The 20,813-nt window shown below is 35.7% G+C and overlaps 2 protein-coding genes across 5 annotated transcripts in view; one reads left to right on the top strand and one right to left on the bottom strand.

The window, feature by feature from the left end:
• Window positions 1–6,094, top strand: part of LOC147069843 (acidic phospholipase A2 PA4-like) — a 54,748-nt gene extending 48,654 nt beyond the window's left edge. For all 4 annotated transcript variants that reach the window (XM_085950409.1, XM_085950411.1, XM_085950408.1 and 1 more), the window contains exon 7: window positions 5,358–6,094. In XM_085950409.1, coding sequence (XP_085806535.1) covers window positions 5,358–5,463 — 106 coding nt within the window. In that variant the 3' untranslated portion in view covers window positions 5,464–6,094. The remainder of the gene's footprint in view (window positions 1–5,357) is intronic.
• Window positions 6,095–6,530: 436 nt separating this feature from the next.
• Window positions 6,531–20,813, bottom strand: part of LOC147069842 (uncharacterized) — a 36,090-nt gene continuing 21,807 nt past the window's right edge. The window contains exon 3 of the mRNA XM_085950608.1: window positions 6,531–14,474. Coding sequence (XP_085806734.1) covers window positions 11,531–14,474 — 2,944 coding nt within the window. The 3' untranslated portion in view covers window positions 6,531–11,530. The remainder of the gene's footprint in view (window positions 14,475–20,813) is intronic.

The following is a 20,813-nucleotide window of genomic DNA, read 5'->3' as shown; positions in this document are numbered from 1 at the left end:
ATGGCTCGACCGATTTTTATAATTTTTTTTTATGTATATTTGTTAGGTATGAGAATAGGTCAACAAGTATATTTCATACCGCTAGGTGATTAGGGTATCTCTATCCAGAATAAAATTTCTTTTATTTTTTTGAAAATTTCTTTTTGTATTTTTTTTATTATTTTGCATCAAAAAATACCTATAACCCCAAATTTTCACCCTCCTACCCCCACCCTCCTATTTTTTAATCGCGATTTTATTATTTTTGTATGAACAAATTTAATCGTCGTTCGTATTTCAAACAGAATGAAATTATTTACGTTGTCGAATGACAGATGGCGCTACGTCCGAGAAGAATTCAAGAGAAGCGTCACGTCATTTTGACATTTCATTCAGCATGTCACAACGCAGTGCGTGCAAAATTTTGTATGATTTATTTTAATTTATCTATTTTAGTGTGCGTGTATTACAGTGCACAATGCCAGCAAGACGCAAGGGGGGCCATTTGGGCTGTCGAACGAATAAAGCAACAAACATGCAAAATAGTAGAGCAGAAAGAACAGACGAACAAATCCAACACGATAACAAAAACGTGCGTGTGAGCATGTCGCAATTGCGTGCATCTCAATCACAAGAGGCACGAGCTGAACGAAATCAACAACGACAATTGTAACGGAGCCAAGCGCGCCGGTTCGTAGTTAACACACGCACAGCAAATGACCGACAACGCCAACAAGTGCATCGAGCATTTACATCCGCTTCGTTTCTTCGTCTCGCATTCGAGTACGAGCCAGATATTGAATATTCCGCTCATCCGAGTGCTGATTATGTTAATAATTATTAAAGAAAATAGCGCCGCATATGAACAAAGAATGTCCCCATTGTCATGCTCTCAAATTCAAACATGAGTCAGCCGGGATGTGTTGCGCATCAGGAAAAGTGCAACTACCAGAAATTGAGATACCACCAGAACCATTGAACGGCTTGCTCATCGGCACGGTTCCAGATTCAAACCTGTTCCTGAAGTCCATTCGCACATTCAATTCATACTTCCCAATGACTTCGTTCGGAGCAACAGAAATAGTTCACAATACTGCGGCAAATGGTCATCAATTCCATTCTACGTTCAAAATCAAAGGCCAAGTATACCACAAAGTAGGCTCATTGCTGTCAATGCCAAACGAACCACATCATTTTTTACAAATCTACTTCATGGACGGTGAGGACATCAATCGTGTGGATGCATGTTGCGGCTACAATAACCTCAATTCGCCTAATGCCAGGCGCATCATCGGCAAACTGGACGCCCTATTGAATGAGCACAATGAATTATTGAAATTCTCCAAAGCACACATGCACGAATTGCAAAGTGACAATCACGCTATTGTCATCAATCCTGATAAAACACCAGCTGGAGAGCACGTGCGTCGATTCAATGCGCCTGTTGTTGACGACATTGCTGGAATCATGGTTGGCGACCGCACATCGACGCGAGAAATCGTGATTCGAAGAAGAAACAATAATCTGGAGTTCATTACTGACACACCGTTTATACGACGCTCTCCAATATTCGCTAATTTTCTGGAAGGGACAAGACGGTTATTGCATAAACATTAAACAACGAGATCCTATCACATGTAATTCATTACTAATTTTGAATTGAGAAAATGAATGGTTGGTGTTTTTTTGTTTTTATCAGCGGTCATCGTCTACAGCGCTCCATTCCTCTTTCTTTCTTAGATCCCATCCCCACACACTTACGATACATTCGTTATTTTTTTATTTAACAACCAAAATATTCACTAGAAATAATTTATATGGCAGAACAATGTTTGCTGGGTCAGCTAGTATTTTTATAAAAATCGATGTTTTTTAAAATAAATATAAAAAATATTAAATCTATAAATTACTCAAAAACTTAATAAACTAAATTTTAATAATAAATATGACCATAAAATAATATGTACCTAATAATAAGATGGGATCCTTTACCAAATTCACATTTTATAACATTTTTTTTACAATTATTGTAAGTTTATCTTTGACTTGAAATACAAATTTATTAATTAATATAGTTTAAACGTTTGCATGCTTTTCGTAAAATACATCAGCCGAGATAAAATAAAAAAAACACTATCACATGATGATTATTACACAGCGGCCATTTTGGTTACCATGTTGCATGTCTTGCCCTATGGACATCTACATTATTTAAATTTTATGGCGGACAATTTGGGAAAAATGTTATGTCTGGGGATAAATTTCTAGTGGCTCCCCTTCCTAAACGTTGACGTTAGATGTAGTATGCAAAATTTAGTGATCTCATTTTTTTACTTACTCATACAACCCCAAAGCCTTTGGATGTTTCATCTGTGTAGATGTTTTGACCTGTGTTTCCACTTCAGCATGCAACAAAACTCGACAATGAAGTGCGACTCGACTCCAGTGTTCGTCAAGATGCCCGACTACACAGACTATCAGCATCCGGCAGCCTTCAGGAGCTTTTACCTCCTGGGAGAGAAGCAGATCGCTAGATTCCACCATGAAATAAAATTAGTCTTTGCAAAAGCCATCAGACGACTGATAACGTTTTTAAAAACAATGCATTAATTATTTTGTTACACCCACTCACATTGTCCATAATGTTAATTTGATAATTCATTCGTATAGCGGCAGGTTGTCAGTAGCAGAAGAAATACAAACACTGCAGTGCTCGAAATGGAAAATTTTATGAACCGGAGCGCTCGATAATTTTACGAAAATATTAATTAACATAGTTATCTTATTTTATGTGTATTTTCCAAAAAAAGTGTGTTTGATTTTTTGTTATACGGCCTATCTAGCTCAAACGAACAAGTTCATTTTTCCACGAGACGGGGCGATATCTTTGGTGACTTTATGAACCGGAACGGTACTCTGGTGCGCTCCGGTCCATTTCGAGCCCTGAAACACTGACAGAATTATAAAAAATCAAATTATAATTTTATTATTATATGTGATGCCATGTAATTGGAAGATATACAATAACTTCAGTCGTGTATGTTAAGTGACATAATATATTACGTTCAGTTTTTCTCTACTACCTACCTACCACTTTGGTGGCCGCCATCGAACTCAAAAAACACGCCACCATTCCAGTAATAATACCCTGACATGAAATTAACTGCTTGGGTGACAATTTATAAACGTATCTTTATTAACACAGTCATGTAGGTATAGACTTACTAATGCTAGAAATTCATGCGATAACATTAGGTACCTACCTACCTACTAATAGCCCATAGTTTTTTTTAGGTTATGTACATTTAAAATTACATACTCATTTCATTATTTATTTTAAGCCATTGCATGTCAAGTCATTTAAAAGTGATTATATTAATCATTTTGTGTTATTTATTTTTAATTTAATTATATTAGTTATAATGTCACCCTATTGACTCATTCGAATTATTACTGATAACTATACTGCCAGAGGTGTTTCAAATTCCGTTAAGGAAAGGCAACCAACTTCTAATTTAAATCAATGGTATTACCATGATTTATAGATGACGTTAAGAGTTATCCAAATTTTAGTTATGACGTCCTTTCACTGGCTAACAATAAATTAGTTATGTACTTTCAATAAAATAAATTGTGTATATATTCAACAATAATAAAAATGTAATACTGAATATTAAAAAAATATGAATGTATATAAAAATTTAGTAATATTAGTACACTCATTACCCAGATTTATAGCGCCTGTACATGTGCATGGATTTACTGACACCGTTAGTGTGTAAATTAAACTATCGCGATAATAACTGTTTACACGTAAAAGTGCTGACTTGAAGAAGCGAGATGCGTTGTCGTCATTGACATGGTGCTATTTGATAGGTTGTGAAAATTGGTAAACGTCACTATCCGTTCTGTGGTGTAGTTCGTATTGTTTCTGGCAGGTTTGCCACTGTCGTTCTACCGCGCTTCCGCATATGTCATCCAAGTTCTAACTACTGCGTGAAAATTCAGAAACCGCTGAACTTTATTGATCCATGCATGCAATCTTGCAACTTACACAATAATATGTGTTTACACGTGCATTTTCTTGTTATGGTTGCGATAATACGTATGTCAGCATTAAATACATGCACATAATATAATCAGGGTAATACCTATTTAAAAACTCAATATCGCTTCACACGACAATTTCGAAATGGGGTGACTATTATTCCATGTAATTAATAATAAAACAATATTTATAATAGATAATAATTATTTATTCAAATAGACTTTAATATTAAATAGATACTAAAATTCAAACTACTTCAGACTACCTATCTAAAGGAGGAAGTGCCATTTTTTTTAATAAATAAATGATTGTTAAACTATATTCATTTTCCTAACCATTTTAATGAGACTTGTATAACTTTTAATACTTGTATGTATTACTATTTTGATGTTTAAAATCTTCAATAATTTTAATACTAGAATACCGAAAAGCATTCTCTCAAAGTCTCAATAGAGTGAAAATAGTGCCCTAGCAGCAAAAATGTGAATTTTGTACAGCAAAGGTTGCCAGTAAATAGTGACATAATTATATAACTATCAAATTTGAAGCGACTTTTTATCATGAATTTACTTTATGGATACCTAGTAAAAATGTCGCCTGTCCCTCTGTCCATCATAATATTGAACACTACCTAAAAAAAATACGAGATTACTTTTGATATAAGTATTTTGATGAAAATACAACAGTTATTTAAATAGGCATGATGAATAGGCACATTTTTAAGATATTATGCTGCTTCAAAATTCAAGCAGGAACTCCTAAATTCCAAAATGGTGGACAATTTAAATTTTTCATAATTATTACTGTCTGATTTTCTGTTTGACTGCACTATTTATGGCGGATCTTAACAGCCTACCTCCACCCTTCGCCACTTATATTTATACAATAGTTATATTAAGTGTATAAAGGTTCTCCGTGATTTTGTAATTTAGGGGATCCCGGGTAAATTTTGAAATGGCTCTAATATCTTAAAGATACTCATAGGATATATTATTGTCTATTCAGTATTCAGCATCACAAAGATAATGCTTTTATACAATAAAGCACATTTATCTAAACTATGCCTCTGGACTAATACAAAAAAGTATTTTATAATAAGGGTGCGGTAATTATGGTTTAGCATCTGGGTGGCTATCAGCTTTAACCTGACCCTCGGCCTAATATTGTAATTACTAATACCCCGCCTTCATTGTTTTCATTTACGATCAACCCTGTTCATATTTGATTATACTATTAACGTTAAATCCTGTCTCCGCTTATCATTCTGTGGTTAACATTCTAATTTCATGGTGGAGGTCTAACATTAATGTTACTAATACCTTGTTCTCAGGATCGGCTACAATGAGGAGGAAACCAAAGAAATCTGCTCACAATGGAAGTTCAGACCTTCGGACAAGTACGTCCCTTTGATGCCTCTGCCGTCTCAATATGCTTAGTGGACGATTTTTGATTGTTGCAAATGTGATATGTAATATAATTTTACTAGAATATCGAGAGCTTGCTTCTATCCATATCCCATATACTGTGCAGTCATAGATATCGAATAAGAACTTTACTGTTCATCACAGGTATGCAATCTTTTGGCTTCTCTAGGACACATTGAGTGAAGAGGAATAATAAAATTATCTCAATGTCACATAAAATTAGAAGAAAAGATGGAAACATAATATAATTATATATTTGACCTATTTTTAATCAAACAATAATAATATCAATGTCTGGTGCTTGTCGGAAGTTTTGTTCTAATTTTACTATTTGTGTGATTCATCCATGAAAATAGTTGTTCATAAATGTTGATGTGTGCTCCCGACAAACGGTGACAATAATTAATTGTGATGATATTTTTTGTCAGATTGCAACTCTACGACTCTTGTCGACTGAAAATGGATTCAATTTTGCTTTTATATAATATGAAACTAAGCTCTCGATAGAATATGCCTCGCACTGCATGTACTTCTATACTAAAATAATGTTTTTTTACACTCCTTGCTAGTTTTTATAGTATAATAACTCTAATTAATATTAGAAAATCGTTTTGTACAGGTATTTTGAATATAATCTTATTAATAATTGTCAACTGTTGATTTTGTGTCAAATTTATATATTATTTTTTAGACATCAATAAAATACATTGAAAAATAGTGTGTTGTTTCAATCTAATCCCTCCCCGTTTGAAATATGACTATATTTGTGATAATGTCCTCGATTTTTGGTTGTCAGTTACTATTTTTAGTATCCTTCTTTCTTGGTTCCCAGTGAGTACCATTTTCAGTACACATGTCTTTGGGGCAAGCGTTTGACATACTGGTCCAGTTTTCAGCATCAGGAATTTAATGAATATGGAGAGTTACGAATCGTGATACATGCAGCACAATCCATCATTACTTGATTCTCCACCTTCCGCCTTCCTCACGGGATCATATGACTAATGACTAATGGGGATTGCAATCTAACTCATTGGGAAAAACAATAAATAAAAATGAATCATTTTCTTATTCAATTAATTTATTTCAAAATAAATTTACACATGAATACAATCTTCGATAAGTCATTAACTTTCTATTGAACTGCGTCATGAATTTGTAGATCAATAATTGACATTTCCACAAAACTTGATTACCTTTAAAATTAACGCTTTTTAACATTCATTTAGTAATGTCACGTAACGTTACTTACACAATATGTTCTTAATTAAATACATTATAATATTAACTTTTATACAATTTATACACTTAATATTTTAGCTATTTCTAGAATAGATTAAAAAATAAGAAAACAATGAAGAAATATTTAAATATATAAATCTCGATAAGTTAGTTGGTGCACAGAAGAAAATCTTATTTCACGGAATCAAATCAAAGCAAAATGGACATACAACAGAACCTATACTATCCAGACAAATTTTGAATGAAAATGGTCCAGCTAATCTAAAAATAATCTACTTTACTTCCAGAATAAACATTTCATTAATCTGTTTTAAATCACACTACCTTTTTTTATATACATACAAAATTGTATTTGTTCATTAGCTCCTTGTGTTTTGTAAAAAACTGGATATAGCTGCGCACCAGCCCATCGAATATGTTGCCAAAACCTGCATTTCTATTATTTTTTTAATATCGTCGGTGTTTTGTAAAAAGGGCGAATCAACCATTTTGGCGAAATCGAGATTTTAATGAAAATGCAATATGTACCCCACTAGCTTTGTTGTGTAAAAACGGCAAATTTTTATCTCCACAGGAAAGTACTTAAAAACGATAATCGACTAAAATTAAATTAATTAAAATTACGAAATAAAAAGCAAATGTGACATATTAGGCCTTTTAAAATATTATATAATAATACCTATTCTGCCGTACTAAGCACAGAGGCCGTATCTGCATTTTAGGCAAGTGGGAGATCTGAGCTTTCATATTATTTTACTTTTCCTGCTAATACTGGGGAACTTTTTATTTATTTTATTTGCCTATAATAGTTAATTTTGGTTTAAGATTTGTTTACATACCTTGAAAATTTGATTGATTTTATTATTATCATTATTATTATGTATTGATATTAGCCATATATATGTCAGATACGGCTAATATGCCTTAGTAAATGAGAGTTACAACCAAATCGCTTAGTATTTATCGAGTTTATTTCTCAAACTCCGTAGATACGGCTATTAAAACCCTTGATTTCTCCGTAACTATAGCAGTTACGGCTTGGATTTATTCACCGATCTTATACAAAAACTCTGCAGAATCCAAATATCTAAAAACATGAAAATACCTAAATACGTCAGTTACGGCCTCTGTGCTTAGTACGGCAGTATTATAATGACAGTATTCTTTCTAAGCTTTATTATAAACGTGTTAGATATTTATAATCATCTACAGGTAAAAAACAAATAAATGTCAAAAGTTAAAAATCCTCCTCCTGTAAAGTAGCATTTTGGTTAATTCGCCCTTTTTACAAAACACCGACGATATTGTCATTGTGAATCTAGTATGGTAACACAATATGTCAGAATAAGACAGCATGGAATTCATTAGAACAATAAAAGAAAGGTTAAATATGTACACATTCAACAAAATTACACTTCATTCTGGAAGTATTATGAACATACATTTTTACTTTGCATACATACAGTTTTTTTTTTAATTCAAAGGGAAGTCATTTTTTATACCGCTCACGATCTACAAATTCACAAAGCTGTCAATATGAAGTTCCCCTAAAGCTGTTCCTCAACAGAAACCACAAGATGTTGCATTTGACCTGCCACACACTCTCGACCCTTTCGACATAGGAAGTGTAGAAGCCAACCGGCGAGGTACACTTGCACGAGGCAGAGGAAATAACGCAACAACTGGGTGGTGATGTCGGCGTACAGCAAAATGATAAAAAAAATAGATTTAAATCAAGTAAATTAATATTATTTAATCCTATATACAAAAATCTTAAAAATAATTTTTATTATGAAAAAATTCAGTGGGATAGTCCATCAAAACACTAGAACAGATAATAAACTAAAACATAGCAAAATTTAATTGTTTTTGTTGTGGCAACATTGTGATTGCTATCAATATTTTGATGTAGATATTTGAATCAGGTAAGTACGTATTTTATATTTTTTCAATTTCCAAATTACTTGTTTCTTCATAAAATAAACCATCACAAGTAAACGTATCAATAATATTGGTAATAAGTTATTATACAATATAGACCCAATAGAATTATTTTATTTCTATGGGAAAAATATGCATTAGCGATGTTGAAAAAAAAACCTTTTAAAAATATAGACAGACAGGACTGGATTTACCATGGGTTAAAGAGCCTGAAAAGTGAATCAAAAAAAAAAACCCTTGAGGCGGGGGAAGTAGCTGCCTCTACGGCATGCCCGACAAAAGTGGGTAGTTATGTTTATTTAAAATAGAATATTATTGAAATCAGACGCAACCAAAAATAAGTCACCAGAAAAATATTTACAATGTTGATACTATATCATGTCAGTCAAACATGTAAACTATGTGGGCGAATCAATTATATTGAGTCTCATGTTCCGCGTCAGTTATGTTTACAACTTGAACATTAAGTATATTGGGGCCCCAACATGCGTTAGCCCAGGGCCCTCCTTCAAGTGTAAATCCAGCCCTGTAAACGAAGCCTAAATATATGAAAGTGAAGCTAAAAATACGGTTATAGATATCTTGTCATTCTGTCAAATAAACTTATTATTTCAAATAATTTGGAATAGATCAATAACTGATTTTACAGATTTTTCTTAATTTTTTTTTGTTTAGAGAAATGGATTTTAGCCACTCGCTCGATCTATCATACATCCATGATAACATACAATGATGAGCATGTAAATTTGCGAGACTAGGGATTCGAACCAGAGACCCACGGCTTCACAAGCATACACTGTACCACTCATCCATTTTGAGCGCTATATTATATACCATGCATGTCCAACGCCAAGTAGTCAGTAATCTGTCACACTCTACCATTGTCAAAATATGTGTTGTACTTGTCTGAAGACTCCCGAGGCGATACAAATTAACACTAATTATTGTCGTAAGTCTCACATGGTCACAAATAAATATTTAATTTCCCATTTGGTCACCTATTGGGCACACATCGTAAACAGTACAACTTACCGCGGGACGATAAGTGTAAATAACACCTCAGTTTAAACGCTGAAAATTCATATTCTCTTTTTCTCATTCCTGCGGTAGACTGTAACTGACCCAGTATAAATCAAATGATACGACGAGGCCATGCGTGGTTCCTTATGGTTAATTTTAAAACAACTTTCATGTAAGACAGTTCGAAAATAAAAATGTTTAATGCTTCCATTTCAAAATCTCAATGAAATCATATATTACAATGCTTTTTATATTTTCAATAACTCAATTTCTACGCGCCTACTGTGTGTTCGATCAAAATCCCTCCCGCGATCTGACATGTTGGACATGCATGTTATATACCTGTGTTTCATCAATATTAAATTTCAATTCAGGCACACCTCTATACTCACTAGAGCTAGTAGGCATACATAAAGGTAAGTAAACCAAAAAGGAAATGCTGTACCTACTGTACCCATTGTAAAAAAAAAATATTTAGTTTTAATGATTTTTTTTTATATTTTCATAATCAATAGAATATGAACACTAGACGATTTTAATTAATTAATATATACAGTCCTTATGATTAAATTTGAATTTTTCATTTTCAATCGTCGATAGATTGTTAATCAATCAGTGTCTATCTGCCCTAATCGGCACACATGGGGATTCTGCATTTTCTATATTAACCGCTCATCGACGACAACGATACAAGCCAGCAAAGAAAGGTCCGAAATCGGTGCCAAAATCACCATAGAAAAAGTATAATTTCAAGCATTGCTCGAAAGAAAAATGTTAAATCAGCAATTTCAAAGATGTCTGACTCAGCCTGCCCACACCGAAAACCCTGCAACACCCGATAATTTTTATTTACAAGTGAAATTTTTCTACGGGAGTGCTGAATATCAGCTTTCCACTTGATTTGTTTTATAGGACTAAACTACATCCATTAGTCTTAAATACTTAAATACTATTTTGTACTCATATTCAACATACAGTGGAATCCCGATTTCACACAGCCGGAATTCATATTTTCCTGCTATTTGTCTAAAGTTTATGCTGTCCATTTTAGTATATTCAATACCCGATTTTACATTTTTATTTCATGCAATTTACGTCGGAAATATTCAAAATTCAATTAAAACTGCGTATAAAAATCTAATTTAATTTAAACACATTTAATGTTTGACATGATTTATGAATTCCAGATGCATGTGTGCGTTCTATTTATAGACATCATGTCTGCAATGCCCAAGCCCAAGACGATGGTTACACAACACAATTATTTAAGTTTGTTTTTTTAAGTATATCTTCAATAATTGTCAGTTGAGGAGAAACTGAACATTCTTGAAAATTTGAAAGAATGCATTGCTATAACAACATGCTCCAAACCAATTTATATGATCTATAATTTATTTTTTAAAACCGTAAAATCGGGGTTACACTGTATTATATATTACGTATAGATTCATGTCATATTCCTTATACAATCAAAAGGTTATGACAAATGAATGAACGAATGCATATTGGTAATATCTTTAAATCATATTATGGTCTTTCTCACAAGCCTACCAATGACAGAATTATACTTTTCCTCATAGGATTTCATGATCATTATGACGTTAACAAATTGAAAATTTAAAAACGATTTTTGAGAAATTTTAGTGGAGAAATCCAACCAACTGCATTCTAGAATATATTTGAATTACATATTATTATCGCATATTTTAATAAAAAAAATGGAACAAATTGAAGTTCCGAAATGTCATTGAATTGATGGTGAAAACCGAGACAATATTTCTAGATTACAAACGCATAATATGTGATTACAGATTTCCCAATCAATGTGTTCAATAGGGCATTATTACTACAATAATAAACTAATCTATTCATCAGTTTATAAAACATTCAACGATATCGGTCGATCCCTGATGGTGTTCAAGTGCAGTTGTTTCTGAGCACGCTGGGCGTCACTCGGTGTCCGAAAGCTAACCCTCGCGTCACCAGTAGCATGCCCGTTGTCGTTAAACCTCCTGATGATGTCGGGCTGGGTCAGATTGTACCCCGAGAAGAATTGTAAGATTTCATCCACTCCGGCGCGGAATGGGACATTCTCCATCGACAGAACACATCCTGGGGTCCCGAAATTCTCTGGCGGCGGCGCCTGCTCGCCATAGTTCTGATCGCCCGACCCGCCGGAGAAGCGGTGGCCGCCTCTGTGGTTGAACGAACCACGGCCCATGCCCCGCATACCGCGCCCGCCTCGAGGCACGAAACCGCCTCTGCTACCCCTGAAATTACCGCGCATCGGCGGACCGTTGTTACTATTGGGGGACACGATGCCGAGAGCCTCTTGAACGACAGAGTTCGCAACTAACTCCACAGTGATTACATTCATATCTATCATAGTGCCGTTTTTCGTGACGGCAGTGGCGGCTTCGTGAGGCTCCATGAATTCACAGAAGCAATCGCCCGAAGGCTGTCCTCCTACCGTGAGCATTAGGTGAATCTTCGATGGAATGACGCCGACATCAGAAAAGAAGTCCAATATATCCCGATCCGACGTCCTGAGCGGCAAACCTTTCAAGAAAGCGCAATCCATTTTAGGCTGGTCTGGAAACCGTTTGCCTCTCTCAAAGTCATTATTCATTCTGTTCGGATTGGGCATGCGTTCCATGTTGTTTCCCATTGGCATCTGATTAGGAAACTGATTCTGGTTGGTTCCCCTCCACTGTTGGAATCGGAAAGGGCTATTATTGTTTCCAACAGCATTGGGAAAGGGTCCACGATTTTGGTTAAAAGGATTGACGTCATCGTTTCTGCTTTCAAATCTCCGCTGTCTGGGATCTCTCGGTTCGGCCATTGGAGCATTGACTGGCATGGAATTCTCCGTATTATCATGATTCTCAATCTCATCGTCTACTCTGTCTTCTACCAAATTATCGCTTTGGTTGACTTTCAATTTGGCTCGTTCAAACGCTGCTTCAGTACAAGGAGAGACCTTAATCAATTTGTGTCCGATTAAATGTTTAGACTTATTATTAAACGCCGCTTTCGCATCATCCGCATTCACAAACTCTGCATAGGCAACGTATTGCTTACGCACAGCTTTGGAACTGTCCAGAACAATCGACAGAAGAGAATAATCAGAAAACATTTTGATGACATCATGCTCCTTTGCAAATGAGGGCATCTCTTCCAAGAATAACACTTTATAAGGCGCATCTCCCGGGTCATCGTTCTCCACAATTATTAAACTCTTCTGAGATTCGACATCTTCTCCGGATTCACCACCGTCTCTCGAATCAGGTTTGTAATCATCGATGGCCCTATCGAACTCCTCTTCCTCCAAATGCGATATCATGACTGGTTCTCCTTTCAGACTCTGTCTGTGTTTCAAGAGAGCCACTCTCTTGGACTCAGGCTGGCTGAATCTGACGTACGCAACACCCGTTCGCTTTCCCATATCGTCATTAATAAACTTCAGCCCTTGGCTGGTGATGAAATGCCCCGCGAAGAATCGTCTGACATCACCGTAACCGGTACGCGGGAGAAGATTCTTTATCTGGATACTGCACCCTCTCGTATTGGAGGAACCCCTGTCTCTCGAGTCATCGAAACGGGATGAAGAATTATTGCGGTCGTTGTAAACTTTCGGGGGCATTCTACGATTATTGTTGTAGTTCATATTGTTACTGTCATTATTAAAAGTGGGCCTCGGTCCCATGTTCCGTCCCCCGGAATTCATCGAACCATCCCTGGTCTGAAAAGCGTCCGGATTTCTTCTCTCATCCAACTGCTGAAGACGATTCATTTGATCCATATTGTTGTGATTCGGTTGAAATCGGTTCTGTGGTATGTTCGAGTCGCCGTTCTTGGCTCTGGGATCTACGTTCATATTATTCATCCCTTGCTGGTTCATCAGCTGCTGACCCATGACGGGTGGATTTATCATCGGCTGGTTTAACTGCGGTCTGTTCATGATTTGCTGATTCATCATTTGCATTCTCGGATTCATATTCTGCATATCCTGCGACCACTGAGGTCGCATCATTGGTGAGTTCATAAAACCAGGATTAGCGACTTGCATTGGTCCCGCCGGGGGGAACTGTCTTCTGGGATCTCCCTGGTTCATTCCGGGCGGCGGATGATCACCCAAGAGGCCTTCTTTCAATTTCGGGAAGGAGTCCTGAGACATCACAGGAACGTTTATCGGCATATTCATATTGTTGCCGGAGAAATCATTCTTCTTGTCATCTTTTCTCGATCCGGATCTGGGATCCGACATCTCTTTACTGCGTTCTCTGTCACGGCTGCGGTCTTTTCTGTCTCTTTTTCTGTCTCGGCGTTCACGGCTTCGGCTCCTGTCACGTCTCCTCCTTTCGCGGTCTCTCGAACGATCCCTAGAACGCGACCTGTCTCTGGTGTCTTTTTTACCCCTTCCTCTCTCCTTCTTTTCGCGATCTCTAGACTTGGACCGTGTCCTCTTACGATCGGTGGGTTTGAAATCGCGACTTCTCTTATCCTTTTCCTGGTCAACATCGATGACAAATTCCATGGGTTTGGGCATTTCCATCATATTTGCGATGGGAAGAGATGGAGGCATATTCATGGATTTATTATTCTGCTGCAGCATGTTGGTGATGGCAATCGGCGGGTTGGGAGTAGCCATCATAGGCTGCGCGACCATGGCGGGGTGGGCCAGCTGCACAATGGAAGTCTGGCGGGCCGCTTCAATGACCTTGTGCATCTCAGAACGAGAACTGAGCAGCAATTTCACCTGAATCTCCTTAATTTTACCGCCATCATTCATCATAGCCTGTCTGGCGTCTTCGTCAGTACTGCAAATAACAAAAAAACACAACATTATCATCAGAAAGAAATATAGTAAAAGTTTTATGAGTGGCTGTTCGCCTTTTGTTCAAGCCTGCCTCACCAAACCATTATAGATAGAAGAATATTTTTATCTATTATGGTTTGCTTTAGGCATGGTTTAATTGAACTTTAAAAACTTACCAATACCATCTGCAATTTGTATTAATTAATCAACAAATAAATAAGACTGACAAAACAATTTATGTACGATCTCAACGGCCTACCTCCACCCTTCACCTCACCACTGGTATACAGCGGAAATGGGCCAAAGTGCATCATGTGTTCATGAAATCCTCAAGATTATAGCTGTGTCTTGTGGAAAAATTAAAACTTGCATTCCGGTTGAATAATTAAGAAAATAATTTAATACTTAAGTTTGGTACCAAACTGGCACATGGTAATAATTAATATTAACCCATTGGGCCCAAGAGGCGACAGTTTGATGCCGCTGTTGACAAAGTACTTCTGGACAACCGGCGTCAATTTGGCGCCGCTGTGACAGACCGCAGTAAATGGTAATATTTGACCATCATATGAGGCGTCTAATTCCAAAAAGTGATAAGTCCGCATTTGGTCAAAATCAAGATAAAAATACGCGCGTATTCTTTGTATAATTTTACACAATATGTATTGATCTATTAATTCCAAAACGCGACAAAACCTACGAAAAAAAATATTTTAAGTCTCGATTTATTACAAAAAGCGCCAAGTCCGTGTTTCATATTATTTAAAGCTTGGTTGATTTCGCGCTTATTTAAGTCAGCCAATAAGGGAACGCTCAATATTGGAAATGGCGTCTCCCATGCTGTAGCATCCGGTAAACTCATGACAGTGCCACAGAAATGTGTGCCTTATGAGGAATACATTAAAAAGTGGGGTTTAAGTAGCGCTACGTCCAACTATATTATTGCCTATATAGAGTTTATCGGCTGAAACAAATTGCCGTTCGGTTCTAATTTCAGCATAGAATACAATGGAAAAAATAATCTCACGTTAAAACAAATAATTGAAACTTGAAACATAAAAACGTTGTTTCCCGCCAATATCGAATTGTGGACATGTCGCTTTTTGTAATTAGACACCTCATATACTACCATCTATAGAAAATTTCTTATACCAAAATCGTTCAATGTATAATGTATCCATAATATATAAAGACTGTCGGTAATACAGTGATAACGGCCTTTGTGTCTATGAGAATAGTGAAGGCCGTATCACTTACAGGCCAAGAAGCGGGGTGGAGTAACGTTGTCGATTGGCAGGAGTTTATTATATCGTAGTTATTTGCAGGGTATTGTCGATTAGGCGGGTTGTAGACGCAGTGTTGCTGACGCAGTGTAGGTACCTACTGACTTCACAAACCTTGGATTTTTTACATGCAATTTTAACCATATGCATGTATACTTTTTCAATATTGTCGGCGAAAACACCAATTAGGTAGGTACTTCACTAGTGTCATAAATGTAATCCAATTCTGGCGGCATCCCGCCCGGTCGGATTTTATTCCTTAGGGTCGACATGTTTATAAACGATCGACACATTAACAGTTTTAAGAAAAATTTTGACCATATTTTATCTTAGTATAACTGATAAGTAGCTCGTTATAAAAGTGAATAAATGTATGGAGAAAATCATAAATGAAAATGTCAACGAATGTTTCCTTGTTACATCCGTGATCGTAATAACCGAGTGCGACTGTATTTATAGTTTACAATTGACAATAAACGAAACATTTTGATACAATTTTAGGTATTTCTTTTCTAAACCTAGTCAGATCATATTTCAATGCAAAATAATATTTCCTATATCTGACACTTCAAAATTACCCCAGTACTCAATATTTCTTATTTTGTCTTTTTTATGTACGCCACGGAGAGATCATCTATGTCTACGGCCAGTGAGGAATGGAGAGACGTCACTTCTGAGGAGCTGCAGGCCTACTTCTGCCTTTGCATTTTGATGGGCGCAGTGTGAAAGTCAGCCATCAAAAGCTACTGATCCAAAAGAAAGGTCAAAGTCTCCATCTTCCAGTGTTTCGAAGAATACCATACGAAGCTCCATTTTTAACCCTTTCAAAGCATTATTTGGTATGATCATATATGTGCCTTCCAAATTTCCGGTTCCGTTTGTGTTAATTGGTTATAAAATGTCAGGATTATTTTTATTACTTTCTTAAAATAAGTAATTTATGATGTTTTACGGAAAGTCTGTCACAATTTTCAATGACTGGCTCATGAAATAGACTTTATTACAATTTATTGAATATTTTTATATGCCAGGACTCTGAAATAATTTGGAATTACGAAATTCGAATTAAAGGTATGGTTTTATATGAAAATAATGTTCAAGGGACTTTTATTCCCCGAAAATTATGAATTACGGCGAATTTCGAATTATCCGTGTCCTTATTAACGAGGTTCTACTGTAGTAACTTATCTAAAGGTTGGTTTATTTGAACAAATGTATGCACCACAGATAGTGTATTTGGCATTTGAACAAAACTACTTGAATTAAAACATCAAACTGGTTTCAATAGTGTGACTTATATATCCCACGACGGCCGCGTGGCTTAAGCATCAGCCTATAGTGTCGTAGATCCCAGGTTCTGGCAAATACAAATATTGTTTTTTTCAATTTGTGTATGAGTCAGAGTATGGACCTAATAGGTTGAGCAAGTGTCTGACATCCATTTCTCGTAAAAACCAAAATCTCTTAATACAAACCTCCACATATTATGATCTTATTAGGATCAGACATGGTCGGAAGAAGTATAATACAAGTTATATTTGCAATAGGACGACACTGCCAGTCTTTCGTGTTCGTGTAGATAATAGGCAGGGAGTCAACGCTCCTACACTTTTTTCTAGACGATTTGGAAATTTTGTGTCATATAGAATAATTGAATTTATTTACTGGTAGGTAGGGTGTATTAAAATATTATTCATCAAACGGTCTCTGCAATGAACACCTGGTCTGCAACTTCATGTGACCTGTCTAAAGCTTGTCGTATGTGACAATACTATAATATTAACCACGCTGCACCACATACAAAATGTGCGTACACCATACGTGCGTAAGGTGCTTTCCTTTAATCCAGGAGCTCTGGGTTCGATTTCCGTTGAGGACTATTTCTCCAAAGCTGTGTGTTTGTGGTTATTTTACTGCTATGACTAACACACTACTGTTGTTATATATTAAAAATGTAGGTATATACCTATATAAGAATATATACATATTTTTTTTAATACAGTCGAGCTCATTACGATCACGGATATAACGAGATCTCGGATGTAACGAGGAAACATTCATTGACATTTTAGTTTATGATTTTCTCCAATACATTTATTCACTTTTATAACGAGCTACTTATCAGTTATACTAACCTAAAATATGGTCAAAAATTTTCTTAAAACTGTTAATCTGTATATCCTATAAAAACATTTCGAACCTAAGCAATAAAATTTGACCATAGGCCGATACCGCCGGGATCGGATTACATTTATGACACTAGTGAAGTGTCTAAGTACCTACCTAATTGGTGTTTTCGCCGACAATATTGAAAAAGTATACATGCATATAGTTGAAATTTCATGTAAAAAATCCAAGCTGAAGTCAGTAGGTACCTACCAGCGTTCATTACAATAAACAACTTCTTTTGTAGTTTATGAATGCCATGCTTGTTTCGGGGAAAAATTCTAAATCTGTATTTTTGTTTGAATTGCGACTTTTTGTGTTATGTGACCGCTCATTTAAAAATACCTATTCTCTGATATTACGAGTAATGCTTATAACGAGCAAATTCAGTTGGTCCCATCTTCCTCGTAATAACCAAGTTCGACTGTATATCAATTACAAATTTGATGATGATATACTTGAGATAATATCTAGTGGTGAACACCACAGTCTAGCTTTCCAAAACTTGAATAATTGTCCAATTGTCCGCAAATCAATAAGTTTTCCTATAGCTCTTGAATAATATCTGACATCAGCATTTTGACATACTGGGGTGATATAAATAGGCACACAGAATCATATTCTTCATTATAGTACATACTTTCCTTCATTATCGCATCCCTTGTAATGGCATCTCACAACCTGGGAAAGCCTTTCAATTCAATGCATGTCAAAAGTAACAGTACGTCGCTGATCAAAAATCGCATAAATGTATTATGGGGACTCCCCATATGCTGTCTGTGTCTCATTTGTCAATATTAATATCCACAAGAACAATTGAAGAGTGACATTCCAAACCGGCCTTAGCCCAAAATTACAAATTTTCATGTTTTGATGGAATCCGATAGTGTGCTGAGATCTATAGTCTTACTAAAATTTAGTCTCTTCAATTTGATGTCGAAATGTGCCTTTTTTTCAAAACAGCACTAAGGTAACGGTTGATTCTTTCCAAACTCGCCTAAGGATGCATCCACAGTTGAACTCTTACGCTCCAAGCGGCCACAATATAATATTGTAACACGTCAGATTAGAAATGTCAAGATGAAATATTATAGAATTTGTCTTTTATAAGTTCATGTGCACATCAGTAAACTATTTTTTTTATTGAAGATGAACCTACATTGTAGTATTATTATATAATATATTATTATGCTGTAAAAGTTACAATGTTTACCTTTTTATCAAAAAATGCAATAAAGTGAAAGAAATTTAATATTATTTTTATTCATTAATCATCCCAACAGACTTATCCATGACCACATTCGATTACACAATCATAGCACAAAAAAGATACTTTACTTTATTGTGTTCAAAACTGTACTTGGTACAGACTTGGGCCATTTTGAAAAAAGTCAGTTTTTGAATGAATTTTTTTGAAGTTTTACTATACTTTTTCATGTTATTTATATATATGTTTTTGAGTCTTTGAATTTTCTATGAAATTGCCAAACATTATAGTACCGAAAAATTAAGAGGTAAATTGCAAATCACAAAAATATGATCATCTCAAAATCAGATTTTTACTTAGGCCGGTTTGGAATGTCACTTCAATTCTTTGAATTACGTGACATGGAACTTCGCTACAGTAATAACAAGTTTGTGTACATTTTTGATGAAATTAAATAATTTTTATCGCCCTTTGCAACAACACACGTGTGAATTAGGATTTTCAATTAACTATACCAAGCACGAAATTGCGAAGCAGACTGCAGCCTGAAGGTGCACCAGCTATCAAGGTTCATAATAATAAGATTTAATATTATTATCAATAAAATAAAAGTACAGAACACTCTCAGTAATCCGCCGTTATTTTTACTAGTTGAAAGCACAAAATCAAGCTCTATAATTTTCCGGTATCCGTATGTCAAATTCAGTAGTCCGCCGCGTACAAGTATACAGCGCAGATGAGACTTGGAAACTTCTCCTTCGTAAAACGTACGTTCATCGCAAAGAAAGTAATGTACCAGGGAGGAAAGTGCCCAAGGCGGTCCTTGCACTAATCAGAATAATGCCATGCTCCAATGCAACCGGGACACACAAACTGAAGCTTTTGGTCATAGAGAAAGCCAGGAATCCTAAGCCATTCAAGAATATTATCTGCCTCACTGAACTGGTTATGTCAAGTGATTTACTGTTTAATATTTGGTTAATAAACTTATTTTATAAATATGTATAATTTAATAAATACTTGATTTTGATTTTTATGAAATACCTACCTGTTTTAATTTTTACTATATTTTGTATGTGTGCACTATAATCCGCCGCTTTCACTAATTGGACACTTGTCTGGTTTTTGGGGTGGCGGATTACTGACGAGTACTGTACTGAATTTTTTATTAGTCTATTTATCATTGGCTCTACAATCGTGTGTGAATCTTGGCCACCTCCTGGAGGTCTCTCCACGTCTGCCTATCCTGAGCCATTTCCTGAGTATAGTTCAGTATTAAAGAGCCAGTGTGATGGTATCTCTATTAACGCAGTCAAGCCATTGCAGCTTGGAACATCCCATTTTTTCTACTTTCCTCCGAGATTGTTATCATAAGAATGTTCGAAAGGCCGTTTCCTCCACCATAGCAACATGACCCATCATAAGCACACCACCTCTCAAAACATTTTGCTATTCTTGGCTCCACAAACCAGCAATAGAACTTGTCTACCAGACATGATTTTCATCCACAGTTCTGACAATTATATGAGGCCTATTACTTGTCGATAACCTTCAGTTTTTTAAATATTTTTCATGATCCTGATTCTGTATATATACTTGAAGACTGCATAGTACTTTTCCAACGTATATATCAGACGTGGGCAAATGCGGCTCTTCGTTGGGTTAAGTGCGGCTCCCAATATCT

This window comes from Rhyacophila brunnea, unplaced genomic scaffold, assembly GCF_057557595.1.
Source record: "Rhyacophila brunnea isolate RB1 unplaced genomic scaffold, BYU_Rbru_1.0 scaffold_23, whole genome shotgun sequence".
NCBI lineage: Eukaryota > Metazoa > Arthropoda > Insecta > Trichoptera > Rhyacophilidae > Rhyacophila > Rhyacophila brunnea.
The sequence above is the reverse complement of the archived record's forward strand: the minus strand, read 5'-3'. Positions and strand labels throughout refer to the sequence as shown.